General features: G+C 36.3%; 1 protein-coding gene across 1 annotated transcript in view; it reads left to right on the forward strand.

Moving 5' to 3' along the window:
* The window catches only part of ARL15 (ARF like GTPase 15), a 459,416-nt gene that overhangs the window by 234,782 nt on the left and 207,191 nt on the right, over positions 1–17,443 (forward strand). Inside the window, 1 exon segment of the mRNA NM_001014943.1 lies at positions 3,716–3,924. Coding sequence (NP_001014943.1) covers positions 3,716–3,924 — 209 coding nt within the window.

Consider the following 17,443-nt stretch of genomic DNA (forward strand, 5'->3'; position numbering starts at 1 on the left):
GGTGATTGCAGCCATGAAATTAAAAGACGCTTACTCCTTGGAAGGAAGGTTATGACCAACCTAGATAGCATATTAAAAAGCAGAGACATTAGTCAAGTCAAGTCAAGACATTAGTCTGTCTAGTCAAGTCTATGGTTTTTCCAGTAGTCATGTATGGATATGAGAGTTGAACGGTGAAGAAAGCTGAGTGCCGAAGAATTGATGCTTTTGAACTGTGGTGTTGGAGAAGACTTTTGAGAGTCCCTTGGACTGCAAGGAGATCCAACCAGTCCATCCTAAAGGAAATCAGTCCTGGGTGTTCATTGGAAGGACTGATGTTGAAGCTGAAGCTCCAATACTTTGGCCACCTCATGCAAAGAGTTAATTCATTGGAAAAGACCCTGATGCTGGGAAGGATTGGGGGCAGGAGGAGAAGGGGACGACAGAGAATGAGATGGCTGGATGGCATCACTGACTCGATAGACATGGGTTTGGGTGAACTCCGGAAGTTGGTGATGGACAGGGAGGCCTGGTGGGCTGCGACTCATGGGGTTGCAAAGAGCTGGACATGACTGAGCAACTGAATTGAACTGAGCATAAATTTCCTCTCCTTGTTTTGTTTTCTTGGTTGGACCATGTCTGATAGGCATCAAGCCTGCTTGTATCCTCTATCTTTGCATATTTAAGGTTCAGTTCAGTTCTGTTCAGTCTCTTAGTCCTAACTCTTTGCAATCCAATGGACTGCAGCACACCAGGCTTCCCTGTTCAATACCAACTCCCAGACCTTTCTCAAACTCTACGGAGTCACCATCTGCAGTCACTTTGGAGCCCAAGAAAATGAAGTCTGTCACTGTTTTCATTGTATTCCCATCTATTTGCCATGAAGTGATGGCACCAGATACCATGATCTTAGTTTTTTGAATGTTGAGTTTTAAGCCAGCGTTTTCTCTCTCCTCTTTCACTTTCACCACGTGCTCTTTAGTTCCTCTTCACTTTCTGCCATAAAGATGGTGTAACCTGCATATCTGAGGTTATTGATATTTCTCCCTGCAGTCTGGATTCCATGTCCAGTTCTAACTATTGCTTCTTGACCTGCATACTGATTTCTCAGGAGGCAGGTAAGGTGGTTTGCTATTCCCTTCTCTTGAAGAATTTTCCATAGTTTGTTGTGATCCACACAGTCAAAGGCTTTGGTGTAGTCCATGAAGCAGATATTTTTCTGGAATTCTCTTGCTTTTCCTATGATGCATTGGATGTTGGCAATTTGATCTCTGGTTCCTCTGCCTTTTTGAAATCCAGTTGATGTACTGTTGAAGCCTAGCTTGGAGAATTTTGAGCATTACTTTGCTAGTCTGTGTCATGAGTACACTTGTGGTAGTTTGAACATTCTTTGGCTTGCCTTTCTTTGGGATTGGAATGAAAACTGACCTTTCTAAGCTTGTGGCCACTTTCGGGTTTTCTAAATTTGCTGATATATTGAGTCAGTGCTTGTACAGCATCATCTTTTAGGATTTGAAATAGCTCAGCTGAAATTCCATCACCTCCACTAGCTTTGTTTGTAGTGATGCTTCCTAAGGGCCACTTGACTTCACACTCCAGAATGTCTGGCTCTAGGTGACTGATCACACCATCATGGTTATCTGGGTCATTAAGATCTTTTTTGTATAGTCTTCTGTGTATTCTTGCCACCTCTTCTTAATATCTTCAGCTTCTGTTAGGTGATACCGTTTCTGTTCTTTATTGCACCCATCTTTGCATGAAATGTTCCTTGGTATCTCTAATTTTCTTGAAAAGATCTCTAGTCTAGATATTTAAGGTTATTCAACATCAAATTCCCTTGATGTTAATGTTTACCTGGTTATTTTTATACAATATTATAATGAATACCCCAGATTTTAGAATCTCAGAATAAGTTTCAAAGCCTAATTCAATTATACCTCCCTTTTAAATTTTAAAATTTTAAATTCCACAGGCTCCTCTGTCCATGAAATTTTCCAGGCAAGAATACTGGAGTGGGTTGCAATTTCCTTTTAAATTTTGTTGTAAGAATTACCTGAGCTGTTTTTTCAACAATACTTAGCTCTGTGCCTGGAATGTAGAAGTGGTTAATAAATGGTAGCCGTTTGATTGATATTACTCTTTGAAGAGACTTGCCCAGACTGAACAGATGACTCATCCCTTACTCCCAGAGAACCCTAATATGTCCCTTTATAATTTTTCCTCTTCTCAGTGTCATCCCATGGTAAATTGGCTCTCCAGCGGAAGGAAAGACCTGACAGATAGCTTTTCCTGATTTTTTCTTGGGGAAAATACTCCTACGCTGTCCATTTCCAAGCTACCAAAATGATTTCACTTAACACGGTTTGAGAAGAGACACACATTTTACTCTTGGCAGCCAATAGACACCAGTTCCAGTCTCTGCTCTGAATTCCTAACTCTGAGCACACTAGATCCACCACAGAAGCTAGATGTTCCATAGATGACTAAAATACAGTTTTTAACTAGTTATAACTTGATTATATGTATGAAATCGGTGAAATTCCTTGATACCAAATTTTTGTTAAATAACCCATAACTTGTATTGGTTATATAATCCCCCTCTCCACCACCCCCCCCCCCACACACACACATGCATGCTGCACACACACAAATTGCCCATGTTATTCATGAATCAAAGAAAAGGAATTATTCATCATTATATAGTGGGAAATACCCACGCCCTCCCTGAGCAAGTTGTCTACTTATTCAGACGCAAACCTCAAGTTTGTGATTTACTGTATACATCAGTGGAGCTTAGTCACTTCACATCTCTTGGCCCCAGTTTCCTCCGAGTTGGAAGCCTAATTATTATATAATTCCATTTCCTTCTTCCCTCATTTTCCTCATTCTTGTATCAGACTTTTAATTGTAAATTATGCTAGATGTTTGAAACACAATAAGGAATAAGACTTGGCCCTGGCTGATGAGAATCTTACTGTCTTATTTATTAATATCCATCCCACTGAGGCCATGAGTATGCGTGCATGCTCGGTCATATCTGACTCTTTGGGACTCTATGGACTGTAGCCCACCACGCTCTTCTGTCCGTGGAATTTTCCAGGCAAGAATACTGGAGTGGGTTGCAATTTCCTTTTCCAGGGGATCTTCCTGACCCAGGGATCGAAACCCACGTCTCTTATGTCTTCTGCATTGACTGGCAGATTCTTGCCAAACGGAGTTATACAAATGTGCCAAAGGCCAAGATTTTACTTCATTAAGAGTTTAGCACTTTGGCACATAAGGTATTGTGCTAATAGCTTTCTGTTTAAATTAAACAAGGTTGCCCTGATCACTAAGTGGTTCTCTTACTGATGTTAATGGTATGGAGAGAACCCTTGGTGAACAGCTTTGTTATTCTGCTCTCTGAGTTAGGCTCAGACTCAGTTTATAGAGAGGGTAGTTTATTCGGGACTATTAAGCAAATCTGAAAACATTCTTTTGCGTTTAAGAAGTACTTAACCTGATTCTTTCTTCCATATTTTGATAAGAAAGGCATGAAGAATGACTCTTAAACTTCTGTGTTCTCCTTCAAGGCCATATCTAACCGTTGGCTCTAATGCCTTTGTTCTCATCAGGTGTGATCTCTGCACTTAATTTTCAAAGCAATGTTGGTGTCCAATAGGAAATTACTGTTGGGAACATTTTTCATGTTGCTGAAAGCTATTTTTAAAAAGAGAATTTGTTTTGTTTTTGACAGGGGCTGATAATATCCGGAAATACTGGAGCCGCTACTACCAAGGATCTCAAGGGGTAATATTTGTATTAGACAGTGCCTCTTCAGAAGATGATTTAGAGACTGCTAGAAATGAACTGCACTCAGCTCTTCAGCACCCACAATTATGCACTTTACCCTTTTTAATATTGGCCAATCATCAAGACAAGCCAGCTGCTCGATCAGTACAAGAGGTATGTCTCACGAAGGTAACAACTCTTGGTCTGACTGTTTGTTGCACTTGTGCTGCCATGCTGGAATCTGAAAAAATTCCTGTAATTAGAGATATGCTGGTTATACTGCTTCTCAACATGAAATTTTAGGTTATGAAAAAAGAAAGCCTGTATTAATCTTATGGAAAGTATTATTCACATACCTCTAACCCCACTTCGAGATCATAGGTGGTTTTTTTTTTTAACCATTTAGCAAAAGTTAGAGGATTTATCTGAATATATTTCTCATCTATTTTTGAGCGCTAAAGGCCTGGTTATTTAACTTTTGTTTTTTTAGCCTACCAGCTTACTTAGTTCATTCTTCTTTTCAAGGCATGCATCATATGTATTACCATGCATCATTCGCCCTCAGATGTCACGTTGTTTTCCCCTCTAATGCCCACTGCTTACTAGAAGCAGTGGGTACTATTCTGTAATCAGCGAGGCTGAAAATTGATGTCTTATCTTGCAAGTTCCATGCTACCGAATACCTTTTAATATGGACCCATTCTTTATCTTCCATATTTAATTTCATTTCTTAGCTTGTATCTCTCCTATAAAAGCATGAGACTAATTCTGGGCAGATAACCACAGTCTCAGCAGAGTTTCTGATTCATGGTACTAGAGTAATAAGATACACGAATAGCTTTCAAAACTTAAATGATAGTGAAGGTTAACCTTAAGTACAGTGAAATCTAAACTTTTGATGTACTCCTTTTCACCTGTAATTCTCGGGATGTTCTATCACCACCACCTCCCCCTACTTCAAAAGTTCTGTGCTTTTTTTTTTATTGACTTTAGAGTAATACAAGCCACACTGCCCTTTAGTCTGAAAAACAGATGAGGAGCCAAGGATATAACATGTTCTAACTCCAGACTCCTTCCCACTTTGTGTGGGACCTATTGGCAGATAGCTTTGTCCTTGTGCCTGCTTTCTTACCTGTGAAATGCAAATAATGTGATTCTTTTTTAATGTGAAGTGAGTGGGATTGATTTCCTAATTCACTTTGAAGTATACTGAGTGTAGGAGGTACCATATACAGAGTATTTTCATTTATTTTAGGAAAGTAGTAAAGAAGGCAGGGATTTCGTATTAAACACAGCTTATATGTATATTTAGTTGCCTTATTCAGCATTAAGTAGTGCTGAAATACCGTACAGATAATATTAAATGATTAAGATAAAAAAGAAAAATACAAATCTGTTCAAACAATCAACAATGTGCAGATCTTCAGCAATGTAGTTGTGGTGCCTTCCTGATTGCTTCTTAAGACCTCAGGTACATTTTTTTAACCTCTTAACACCAGTTTTTCTGTCTGTAAAATGGATGTAATAGTGTAATGCTGGTTAGTTATAAATGTTAGATTAGTTTATAAGGTGATTTGCTAAAAAGGCATTGATATCCTTAGATTTACTATGGAAAATATATGAAAGTATTACAGAATATACATAGACCATATAACATCTGTGTGTATTAATAATACATGTTTAATAACATATTATGTGTAGTAATACACAGATGTATTTATACATGAATAAATACAGGTTATGATATGAAATAGATATTATGTAACACTTCAAATCACTTTAAAGACATGTGCTATAGCTGAAAAGATTTTATTTTGCTTTTAAATTAGAAGCTGTTTATATGTTTCCATAGACATCAAAAAGTGAAGCTAATATGTTCCATAAACCTAACATATGACTCATAGTAATCCTCCATAGGAATTAAAGACTGCTACATTGAATAAAGGTAGCTTGCAACAATTAATTGCTTAAGAGTATGCCATGTGATTGTTGGCTGGCTGCCTCTTCTAGGAAGAGGACAGTTATCTAACGTCTGTCACTTCAAATTTTTGTTGAGACGAGACAGAACCGAGAATACACTCGCCTGACAATTCATTTTTTCAGGAAGAAGAGGTTATGAATGTAGGGTAATCATAGATATACTTTGAAAATTATTCTAAGCTTGTATATACTGGAGCATATGTGTCTTTGACTTTGCTTTTTATTCATATCCATTTTAAATGAATTTTCTACAAAATTTCCACTTGTGGTGGAATTTGCAAATGCCATTTTGAAGACTGCTCTAAGTAAAGCATTTCCCTGTGATTACACACACACATACTACACCAGGTGCATGTTTATGCTTTAGACTGCCCTAATTGAATTCATGGACAAATTCCATTGCAGATCTTGAACTTGAGACATAGTGAAGTGCTCAAACTTACTTTGAATTTGAGAGAGAAAGAAATGGAAGCTTCCTGTTTTCCCCATTGCTTGTACGACAGAGGTTTCTCTGTGTAGTATTATGATGCTTTCCTGAAATACTCCTAGGAATGTTTTATGAATTAATACCTTTGTGTTAGCATAAAAATGGAATTATGAAATTAAATCTTAAAATTTTCATAAATAGTAACCTCAAAATTGTTGGGAGTAGGCATAAATAGAAGAGGAGAGAGAAGATTAAGAAGTAAGCAGAGTTACATGTTATTAGAAATGAGTTGAGAAGTGGTCATCTGTTTATTACTTCCTTTCCTGAGCCTAAAGGTATTACATGTCCTGTGCTTTGTTGTGTATAAACATTTCTATTCATTTCTACCTGCTAATTTGTGTGCACTAATTGCCAGATGCTAAAAAGATGATGTTTTACTCTGCAAAATACCTGTGTATTTTAGGTAAAATTCTGTTCTTTCAGGATCAGGGAATATGCATTCAGTTTACCAAGAAGCACGGAACAGTACTTTGACACAGTTACAAAAAATGAGGCATACTTTCCTACTCTCATTGAAATTATTGCATTTTGTGCTTAATGTATTTGCAAAAAACTTGCAGTTATTTACCCTATATTTCCCTACTCTCATTGAAATTATTGCATTTTGTGCTTAATGTATTTGCAAAAAACTTGCAGTTATTTACCCTATCACTCAAGTAAAACTGTAAAAATTCATTTATCATTTAAGAAGAATATCAGTTTACTCTTGAGCTTAGAAACTGGTAGGAGCTGGTGAAAACCATAGGAGAAAACTGAATTATCACTAGGATTCCCACAGAGGGTGAAAATCCTCAGGAAGTTATATATTTAGTTCCTCCCTCTGCAGTGCAAGTTTTGCTAGGTTTGTATTGAGAACTAAGATAGGAACAATGGTTAAAATTATGGTGTAACCTACAGATAGAGAGCAACAGGCCCCATTATTTTGTTGCTTTTTTAGAAAGCAACATTTAGAAAGCAACAATCTTGTGCATTGCATAGTTTTCCTTTCTGTAATATACCTACTTGGTAATGATCTGTGTTTAACTTACCAGAATTTTAAGATTTTATGCCTTGAGACTGGACAGTAGAGAAAAAATTTTTAAGCTTTTTTTTTTTTGGGTAATAGCAAAACACTGGGAAAAAGGACACCCTTTACATACTTTCTGAAAGCCAAGCAGTTCTTGCAACAGATGTTTGTTGTATTCACTTTAGGGAGGTGTAGTTACCACAGTTTTCCAGAATTTACTCATATCAACTATTTTTCTCTGTAGAAAATATAATATAAAACTCTATAGTTATATCAAGTGGCCCATTTGATTCATTAGGGAAAATTCTGATCTAACTGAAACGATAAAGCTTTCTAAAACAAGAATCATCTTAAGGGTAAATAGGTTGATTTTTTAATTTGTATTGAATTGTAATTGTATCTAATTTGTTTTACAACTCCCATAGGAGAGCATACTTCAGTTCTGAAGTTATTTAATAGATCAGGAGGATTTTAGGAGAAGTTAAGTTGATAGAGTAGCCAATAAAAGTAATCCTTTTTTCTCTCTACACAGTTGATTCTTTTACCTCCCAGCTTTTTAAAATCCTATTTTCATTTTATTGGGCATTACAGTGTCTTAAAAATGGCACATTTTGTCAACATGAAAGACATGGTTTATCTTTTCTGCAGTCTAATCTGATCTGATATTCTTTCATATCCTTAATCCAAAAGTACGTAACTTTTTCAGGAATAATACATCAAAAATACTGAATTAAATTTATATTAAAGAAAATATTAAAAAGTATGAAAACTAACACAACATTGTAAATGAACTGTGAAGTGAAGTGAAAGTTGCTCAGTCGTGTCCGACTCTTTGCAACCTCATGGACTCTATAGTCCATGGAATTCTCCAGGCCAGAATACTGGAGTGGGTAGCCTTTCCCTTCTCCAGGGGATCTTTCGAACCCAGGTCTCCCGTATGGCAGGCGGATTCTTTACCAGCTGAGGCATCAGAGAAGCCCAAGAATACTAGAGTGGGTAGCCTATTCCTTCTCCTGTGGATCTTCCCTACCCAAAAATCGAACCAGGGTCTCCTGCATTGCAGTTGGATTCTTTACCAATGGAGCTATGAGGAAAGCCCAAAAATCAACTGTACTTCAGATTTTAAAAATTTTAAAAAGGATATAAAAGTGTGAAGCATAGAAATTTGAAGTAGAATTATAAGGTTAGATCACTATTGGTTCCATGGCTCATTAATTGTAGCATAGGAATGTACAGCTTCTAAATTAAAATATCAGCAGTAAAGTTGAAATTTATGATTAGGCGTTTCTCAATTTTTGTTCAATTGTAATTTAGTGCATTATTGTGATGTACATGCTTCCCCCATGGCTCAGTGGTAAAGCATCTGCCTGTAATGCAGGAGACTCAGGGGATGCAGATTCAGTCTCTAGGTTGGAAAGATCTCCTCGAGGAGGAAATGGCAACCCACTCCAGTATTCTTGCCTGGAGAATTCCATGGACTGAGGAGCCTGGGCGGGGGTCTACAGTCCACGGGGTCACAAAGAGTCAGACACAACTGACCTTGCCCGCATGCACGATGTACATAGAATGTAAGAAGAATAGAAGAGTATTTGCAGGTATGTCTGTTTTCATTCCAATCCCAAAGAAAGGCAGTGCCAAAGAATATTCAGACTACTGCAAAATTGCACACATCTCACACACTAGCAAAGTAGTCTCAAAATTCTCCAAGCTAGGCTTCAACAGTACGTGAACCATGAACTTCCAGATGTTCAAGCTGGATTTCGAAAAGGCAGAGGAACCAGAAATCAAATTGCCAACATTTGCTGGATCATCGAAAAAGCAAAGAGAGTTCCCAAAAAACATCTTTTTCTGCTTTATTGACTATGCCAAAGCCTTTGACTGTGTGGATCACAACAAACTGTGGAAAATTTTTCAAGAGATGGGAATACCAGACCACCTGACCTACCTCTTGAGAAATCTGTATGGAGGTCAAGAAGCAACAGTTAGAACTGGACATGGAATAACACAGTGGTTCCAAATCAGGAAAGAAGTATGTCGAGGCTGTATATTGTCACCCTGCTTATTTAACTTATATGCAGAGTACATCATATGAAATGCTGGACTGGGTGAAACACAAGCTGGAATCAAGATTGCTGAGAGAAATATCAATAACCTCATATATCCAGATGACACGACCCTTATGGCAGAAAGTGAAGAAGTGCTAAAGAGCCTCTTGATGAAAGTGAAAGAGAAGAGTGAAAAAGTTGGCTTAAAACTCAACATTCAGAAAACTAACACCATGGCATCTGATCCCATCACTTCATGGCAATGGAAACAGTGAGAGACTATTTTTTTGGGGGGGTTCCCAAATCACTGCAGATAGTAACTGCAGTGATGAAATTAAAAGATGTTTGCTCTTTGGAAGAAAAGCTAGTCAGCATATTAAAAAGCAGAAACATTACTTTGCCAACAAAGGTCCATCTAGTCAAAACTATGGTTTTTTCAATAATCATGTATGGATGTGAGAGTTGGACTATAAAGAAAGCTGAGTACTGAAGAATTGATGCTTTTGAACTGTGGTGTTGGAGAAGACTCTTGAGAGTCCCTTGGGCAGCAAGGAGATCAAACCAGTCAATCCTAAAGGAAATCAGTCCTGAATATTCATTGGAAGGACTGATGCTGAAGCTGAAACTCCAATACTTTGGCCACCTGATACAAAGAATTGACTCATTGGAAAAGACCCTGATGCTGGGAAAGATTGAAGGTGGGAGGAGAAGGGGATGACAGAGGATGAGATGGTTGGATGGCATGACCAACTCGATGGACATGAGTTTGAGCAAGCTCCAGGAGTTGGTGATGGACAGGGAAGCCTGGTGTGCTGCAGTCCATGGGGTTGCAAATAGTCTGACACGACTGAGCAACTGAACTGAACTGAACTGTAATGCTATAAACATTATACTTTTTTATGCTTTTTTGGGGCCCTGTTGTATATTAATGCAGTATGCAGGATCTTCATTGTGTCATGTGGTATCTTTCACTCTAGTTGTAGTGACTGGGCTTAGTTAACTAATACCATGTGGGATCTTAGTTCCCCCACCAGGGATTGAACTCATGTCCTTGTATTGCCCACCAGATTCTTAACTACTGGACCATCAGGGAATTCCCCTAGACCATGTTTTGATTATCAATATTCATCTTTTTTGGAGAAGGCAGTGACAACCCACTCAGACACGACTGAGAGACTTCCCTTTCACTTTTCACTTTCAGGCATTGGAGAAGGAAATGGCAAGCCACTCCAGTGTTCTTGCCTGGAGAATCCCAGGGACGGGGGAGCCTGGTGGGCTGCTGTCTATGGGGTCGCACAGAGTCGGACACGACTGAAGCGACTTAGCAGCAGCATTCATCTTTTTTGAATAGTACTTTCAGTATTTACCATGTCATGAATAGTTTATTTAGTTCTCACTTGTAGTCTAGACTTTTTCTGGAAGAGAGTGCTAGTATATGTTTTATATTACTTAACTATTACATTTAATTATAATTACTTCTTTTATATAGATCATTATTTCTACATTTTGTACATTTCCCTCTTCTTACAAAGGGTCAGAGAGAGTTTAGAAAGATTGAAGTTTTGGGGCACTGTTTGTAAATAATCTGCTAGTTTAAATTTTTTATATTTATGCTGTTTGACAGGAGAGCAGTTCTTTTTTGGTAGCTCTATGAAGTAATGAATATCATCTCTGATTTTGCATGACAGATCTTTTATTAGAAGTGCAAAGCAGTGTTTAAATCACATAAAACCCTAGCTTAATTTAATATTCCTTTCTGTGTATGGAGAGAAACGTGTGTGTCTCTACGTGTTTGTGGTATAATCATTGTAAAGTGTCGTATACTTTAAATCTTAAGAGTCTTCCAAGTATCTTGACCTGCCTCTTGGCAGCATTTTAGAATACTGATTTGATTTCACATAGAACAGTGTACATACTTATTGTGTGAGCAGTTTGAAAACTCCCTTATGGGACATATATTTATCCTAAAATGATATGAGATCCATTTATTTTTCATCCATCTCTTACAGATGTACTCCATTCTGTTACAGTTTAATCTTGGGGAAAGGAGAGAGTTTGGAAGTCAGTTTTCCACTGAATGACTTGGTGATCCCTTGAAAATGTTTACTAACTTGCAAGAGAACCTGAATCACATTCATTTTAATAGTTTGTTACAAAAACGTCATTATTATAGAGCAACTCTTGAAGACTATTGAAATAGCCAGAATATTTTATTTAATCTACTTTCATGTGCTTTTTATATGCATTTCTCAAAAAAATTAATTTGTATATTTGATTTCATGAATTCTAAATCTAGCCACATTAATCTCACCATTCTAGGGAATTCTGTAGATCTGTATTTCTTGCACTCACAGCATAAATTTGAAAATATTCCCTGCCTGCTGAAAACAAAAGAAATTCCCGTTAAGAAATATGTTACATAAGAACATTACATAACAACAGCTATCAAAATTACTTAGTGGGATAACAAAGTAATACATTTGAAAATATAACAGTATATGCTCAAATAGAGTTCATTATGTTCTTTTATAAAAGTCTCATTTCTTTCCACTTTCTTCCTTTATTCAGTCACCTGTATATCTTCATTTTATGTAAAGCGGCAAGTTTTGGAACTCAATTGTTACTTTCCTCAGCAGACATTTCTGTGCCCAGCTCTCTCACCTCCGCCTCTGGAGTACTCTCCAGTTTCCTGGTTGTTTACATCCCCACTGCTTCTCCCTGCCTCCCTATTCCTCAACACAGACCAGAAAAGAGCAGACTTCCTATCTGTTTTTCACGATGCCTGTCTTAAAAGCCAAGTGTCTCCTACTAGTTCCTTCTAGAATCAAATGAAACACCACAGATTTAATATGTTAATGTGCTTGAGAATTGTATTCTCTTTTTTTCTCTCTCTCATTTCAAAGTACCACTTACTATTCCTGTTGCCCTAGGAAAATCACCTAAAGATTGTGTGTCACAAGAACTTTTGCTGCATACCAGTGTCTGAGACAGATGTCCTCCTTGTGACTCTTCAAGGCATCCTGGGCTTATCCTAATCATAAAAATTAGAATTGATTGCTTGTTAACTTTTCTGTATACCCTTCAAGTTCGCAGGCTCCTTGCAGGACAGGATTTCTGGTTTATGTCTCTGTGCTCGGTCTATGTTGTTTGAATGACTACTACCTCTGAGTCTTTCTGGATCAGCTTCCCTGTTGGCTTAATGCCATCAGCTTTGTCTAGATTCCCCTATTCTCCTTTTACTCAGTATGGCTCATCTATTTCCATCCTTGAATATATAAATTTTCCTTTTCCTCTGCACTAAACCCTGACCTTTGAATATTGCTCATGAACCAGATCTTCTGTGAAACCTTACCACTCTGATCATGTTAATACTTTTCAAAAGCATCAATCTATTAACTACAATATTCACAAAAGTTTGAATTTTGTGTCCTTTTCGTGTCCTTTTATCTACTTCTCTTTATTTACTTTACTTGAGTACCTTGCTTACAACAGATTGTTTTTTCTTCCCAAGTCTCTCATAAAAAGTGAGGACATCTTGCCTGAATAATATTATTTTAATATGTTTTTAATTTATTGCCTGTCTTTTAACTGTATAGAGCTTATTTCACTTCCTAGCACCACAGACTATTTTTACTGCTTATATTTCTCATGTGGAGACTGGTACATGGTAAAGTTCTATGGGAACGTAATTGAGATGATTTTAAAGCAATGAGTTCAATTTAATAAAAAGAAATTTAACTTTGTAAATTAATAAAAGTATTTATTATATTTGTGAAACTTTAGAAGGATTTCTTAAATTCTTACATTTAACAGTTTTTCTTCCTATACATATTTAAATATTTTATAATAATGAATCATAACCAATATAGTTAGAGTTAGATTTTATCCTAACAGTATTATTTTACTTCTTTGTTATTTGAAGCAGTATTATTTGGTTGGTTGTACTGGTGAATTTCACCCTTTATATCTGTATTTCAATTTTGTAGCTTGTAAAAATAAGTGTTTAGTTAACCCTCATTCAGCAAAGGCAACAAATTATTCTGAGGCAAAAGTTTCCAGAGCCATCTTTCTGGTTCTTAGCTTTAGTTATTTCATTTGCAAAGAAACTCCACTACTACACATTCCAAAGCTTACAAAGTTAATAAAGCATTTGTTGAGTTAAATTTATTTGAAAATAGACACATAGTTAATGTCAGTAAGATGCTTTGAAGATAAAAAGCACAATAAGCGTTAGTTATTATCATTATGATAATTATTATCATTATTATTATTACATAGTGTCTGCTTAAAAATACCTTTGGTTACCCTGGGATGGCTGCAGCTAATGAGAGGAGTTAATCTGCTGGGTCTTATCCAGAACTAAAGATTTGAGACTTAACACACTAAAGGTCTTTTGTTTGTTTGTTTCCTAAGTAGATCAAGATATATGTTTATTCTTTAAAGAAAAGTACTTCCTATAATGCAGAAGCATCAGAACTCACTTTGAATAGTTTGAATATTTTCTTATATGTCTAAGGATGGGTTGTAAAACAACCTTTTAAATAGTTAAAACCTTTTATCTCTTAACTATTTCTCCTTGGTATAAGAGCTCAACTTTATAATGTGTACATGTACTTAAAAAATAAAATAAAAAGAACTTAATTCTTATTACAAAAGTGAAAAATTACACTTTTAGAAAGTCATAAAAATAATAACTAATTACATAAATTAACTCCAATAAGAGTATTTTATGGTGTTTCCTTAGGTTGTTCTTTAGAAAGAAGACTTCAAAATTAAGCCAAATTCCTTACAAGAAACTGAAAAGATTGTCATCCCATATCAGAGATAAGGGAAGTAGTGGAACATTTTAATAGGCAGATGTATGAGAGTCACATGTACACCCAGCCTCATAATCAGAAAGACATTAGTGACATGTCTGAAGAAGACATTCCCTAATATTATTGCAAATTAAATAAGAAAAGAGCTCAAGAGAATGAAAAGAGAAAAGGTGCCTGGAGCCAATGAATTACAATTGACAACCTAAAGGCAGTTGAAGAACCAATTGCTAGAGTGATTGCAAAGCTATTCATAGTGTGCAGCAGACAGAGCACAGCCAAAAGCTGGAACAATGCCTCCAGTTCAACAGTATTGCTTCAAAAGAATGGAAAGAGGGGAACGGGAAGAGCCACTGACCCTGAGACCAATTTCCAGGCAGCTGCACAAACTATATACTGTAATTAAAGGTTTTGACCAGTAATCACAGTGAAGCCAGACTACAGAAAGTCTAGGGAACCAGCAAGGTTTATAATGAGTCAGACATCCTTAACTTAAAACATGGAAAAGCAGGTAAAAAAAAACAGTCCATGTCTGGCAGTGACTTTGAAAAGCTCTGTTGTGTTAGCACAGATATGAAAAGCACATATTTTGGGCCTTCCTCCTGTAAGAACAAAAACACATAATGAAAGATAACCTGCTTTCATCTTTTGAGATGAAAAGACTACTCTGCCGCTCAGAAACAGACATTTTCTCTTTGCCACTTCATATTTTTTCTTTACCTATGAATTGCATGTGCCTTTGATGAAAACAATGAGCTAGACGTGAGCAGTGGTACAGACAATAGACTGAATAGTGCTTAGAAGTGGCCACTCTTCCAATGCCCCTGGGCTCTGGTAGAAATGAACTCATCTACACCTGAGTAATTTGTCTATAGAACATCTTCTCCCTTTTGTTCATTGGTGTCTAGACTCATTCTTTTTCTTTCTTTAGTAATATCTCTTTATGTAGAATTCCATATTCAGCCACAACTCTCTTATTTAAATATTCACATACCCACTTTGAGTATTCATTTCTTAACAAAAGAAGTATCTAGGGGGTTCAAATGCAGGTAAGATTCAGACTTTCAACACAAACAAGAATTGTATTCTTAAAAGAGGCTAATGAAGAAAAATAGCATCTGGTTTTGCAGGCACTGCATAGATCCCTCCTGACTGGGTCTATTACATTCTTTAATTTCTTTACCAGAAGTTCTGAAATCCAAATTTCATATAAATATTTGACCAAAAATTAAAAAAAAAATACAAGTTTTTTACTACTAGGATGTAAAAGAACAGAGTCAAGTAGAAATTCATTTTGTTATATTTAGCCTTATAATTAGACATGTTCAAGAGTCTGAACTCATTAGTGTGTGTATAGATTGAGTTTACTTCATTCCACACCTGAAATAAGGTTATGGAGCTTGAAAAGAATGCTCTGTAAAGAATGTTTAGACAGTAAATAGCTCCATAAAATAACTGGAATTATTTTCATAAGTGATAAATGAAATTAGTTGTGCCTGATGGGAAGAAGCTTCTGTGTATGAACTGTGAAATAATTTGGATGCTGCATAGAATGATATGATTTTAACATGGAGAATTTATAATATATTATTTATTTTTAGACTGTAGTTATGACTAATAATTTGTCAAGCCAAAACAAGTCTTTAGTGAAAGAGGCCAGAGTGGAAAATCTGGGTAACTTGTATAGTTTAGACAAGGAGAACAAAGAAATAATGAAATGAAAATAAGAGTTTGGCAGGGGAATCCTTAGAGAACAGCTGGTTGAAGAATTCAGTTGTTAACAGTGCTATAAAAGAAAGATATTCTCTCATCATGATTTAGCTCATTGCGTTGAGGAGAAGATTGAATAATTAGAGGGATCTTGGAAAAATAACCCCAAAACGATCATGAATTAGAGGTATAGTCTACATGCATGAATTAGAGGTATAGTCTATAAGTTCAATTCAGTTCAGTTGCTCAGTCTTGCCCGACTCTTTGTGACCCCATGGACTGCAGCACGCCAGACCTCCCTGTCCATCACCAACTCCCAGAGTCTACCCAAACTCATGTCCATTGAGTCGGTGATGCCATCCAACCATCTCATCCTCTGTCGTCCCCTTCTCCTCCCACCTTCAATCTCTCCCAGCATCAGGGTCTTTTCCACTGAGTCAGTTCTTTTGCATCAGGTGGCCAAAGTATTGGAGTTTGAGCTTCAGCATCAGTCCTTCCAGTGAATATTCAGGACTGATTTCCTTTAGGATGGACTAGTTGGATCTCCTTGCAGTCCAAGGGACTCTCAAGAATCTTCTCCAACGGCACAGTTCAAAAGCATCAATTCTTTGGCACTCAGTTTTCTTTATAGTCCAACTCTCACATCCGTACACGACTTACATGCAGTAAGCAGTATCATTAATACTGTTCCTGGTATTGTTATACAAAGGCAGATCATATGCCCAGACAAATGCCCCAATTTTCCAAAACATAAAAGCATAAATTCTTAAGACAGAACACCTTTCTTTCTTGTTATATGTAAAGATTTACATTTTACTTAGTTCTAATACAGTTGCATTTAAAATGGTACTTGTCAAACTTATTGGAAAGTGAAGTCTAAATATTTAGACTTAATGTATGGGTAGAGATTCATTAAGTCTACAAATACATGTTTCTGCAGGTTTGGGGAAATAAAAAATAATACTGAATTTCCATATTTTTATTTTGACTTTGATGTTCTGTCTTTAAATCTCAAGTTTTGACACATTTCTATTTTTTCTTAATAATAACTTTTAATGATTTTTTTAATGTTAATATGCAAACAAGCTCATTTTTTAGGTGAAAAGAGAACACAGACGTTAAGGTAAAACATGGAATCACTGAATTGCTTGAACCTGTTATAGCTAGCAGAAATGTTTTTATTAATATAGCTATCTTTTTTACATTTACAAAAAGTTCTCTTTTTCTTTTTGTCTTCAAAACTTTTATCAGCATAGTTTTTTGCTCTAGGGAAATACGGTTTTTCTGTAATGATTCTCAGTGTGCAATGCCCTTTAATTATTTAGAACATTAGTTCCAGCAGTGTCAATGTACAAACTATAGAATATTTGTCGAATCTGTACTAACCCCATATGAGGCTCTAGACATTGCTTTTTTGGGTAAATGCTAGATAATCTGTTTTTATAGTTTCATCTGTTAAAATGTAATATGAATATTACAGTCCTTGGGTACTTGTTTACTTGTTCTTATTTGGATTCTAGTTAGTCGAGATTTTGTCATGTGCCTCCTTAGCCATAGTAAAACTGAACTGAAAAATATGTGCTGTTAAAAATGTCATGTTTTTAAGATGTTTAAGCAAGAGATAGGGCTGTATTTCCTGGATTTATTAATA

The sequence above is a fragment of the Bos taurus genome, chromosome 20, assembly GCF_002263795.3.
Source record: "Bos taurus isolate L1 Dominette 01449 registration number 42190680 breed Hereford chromosome 20, ARS-UCD2.0, whole genome shotgun sequence".
Lineage (NCBI taxonomy): Eukaryota > Metazoa > Chordata > Mammalia > Artiodactyla > Bovidae > Bos > Bos taurus.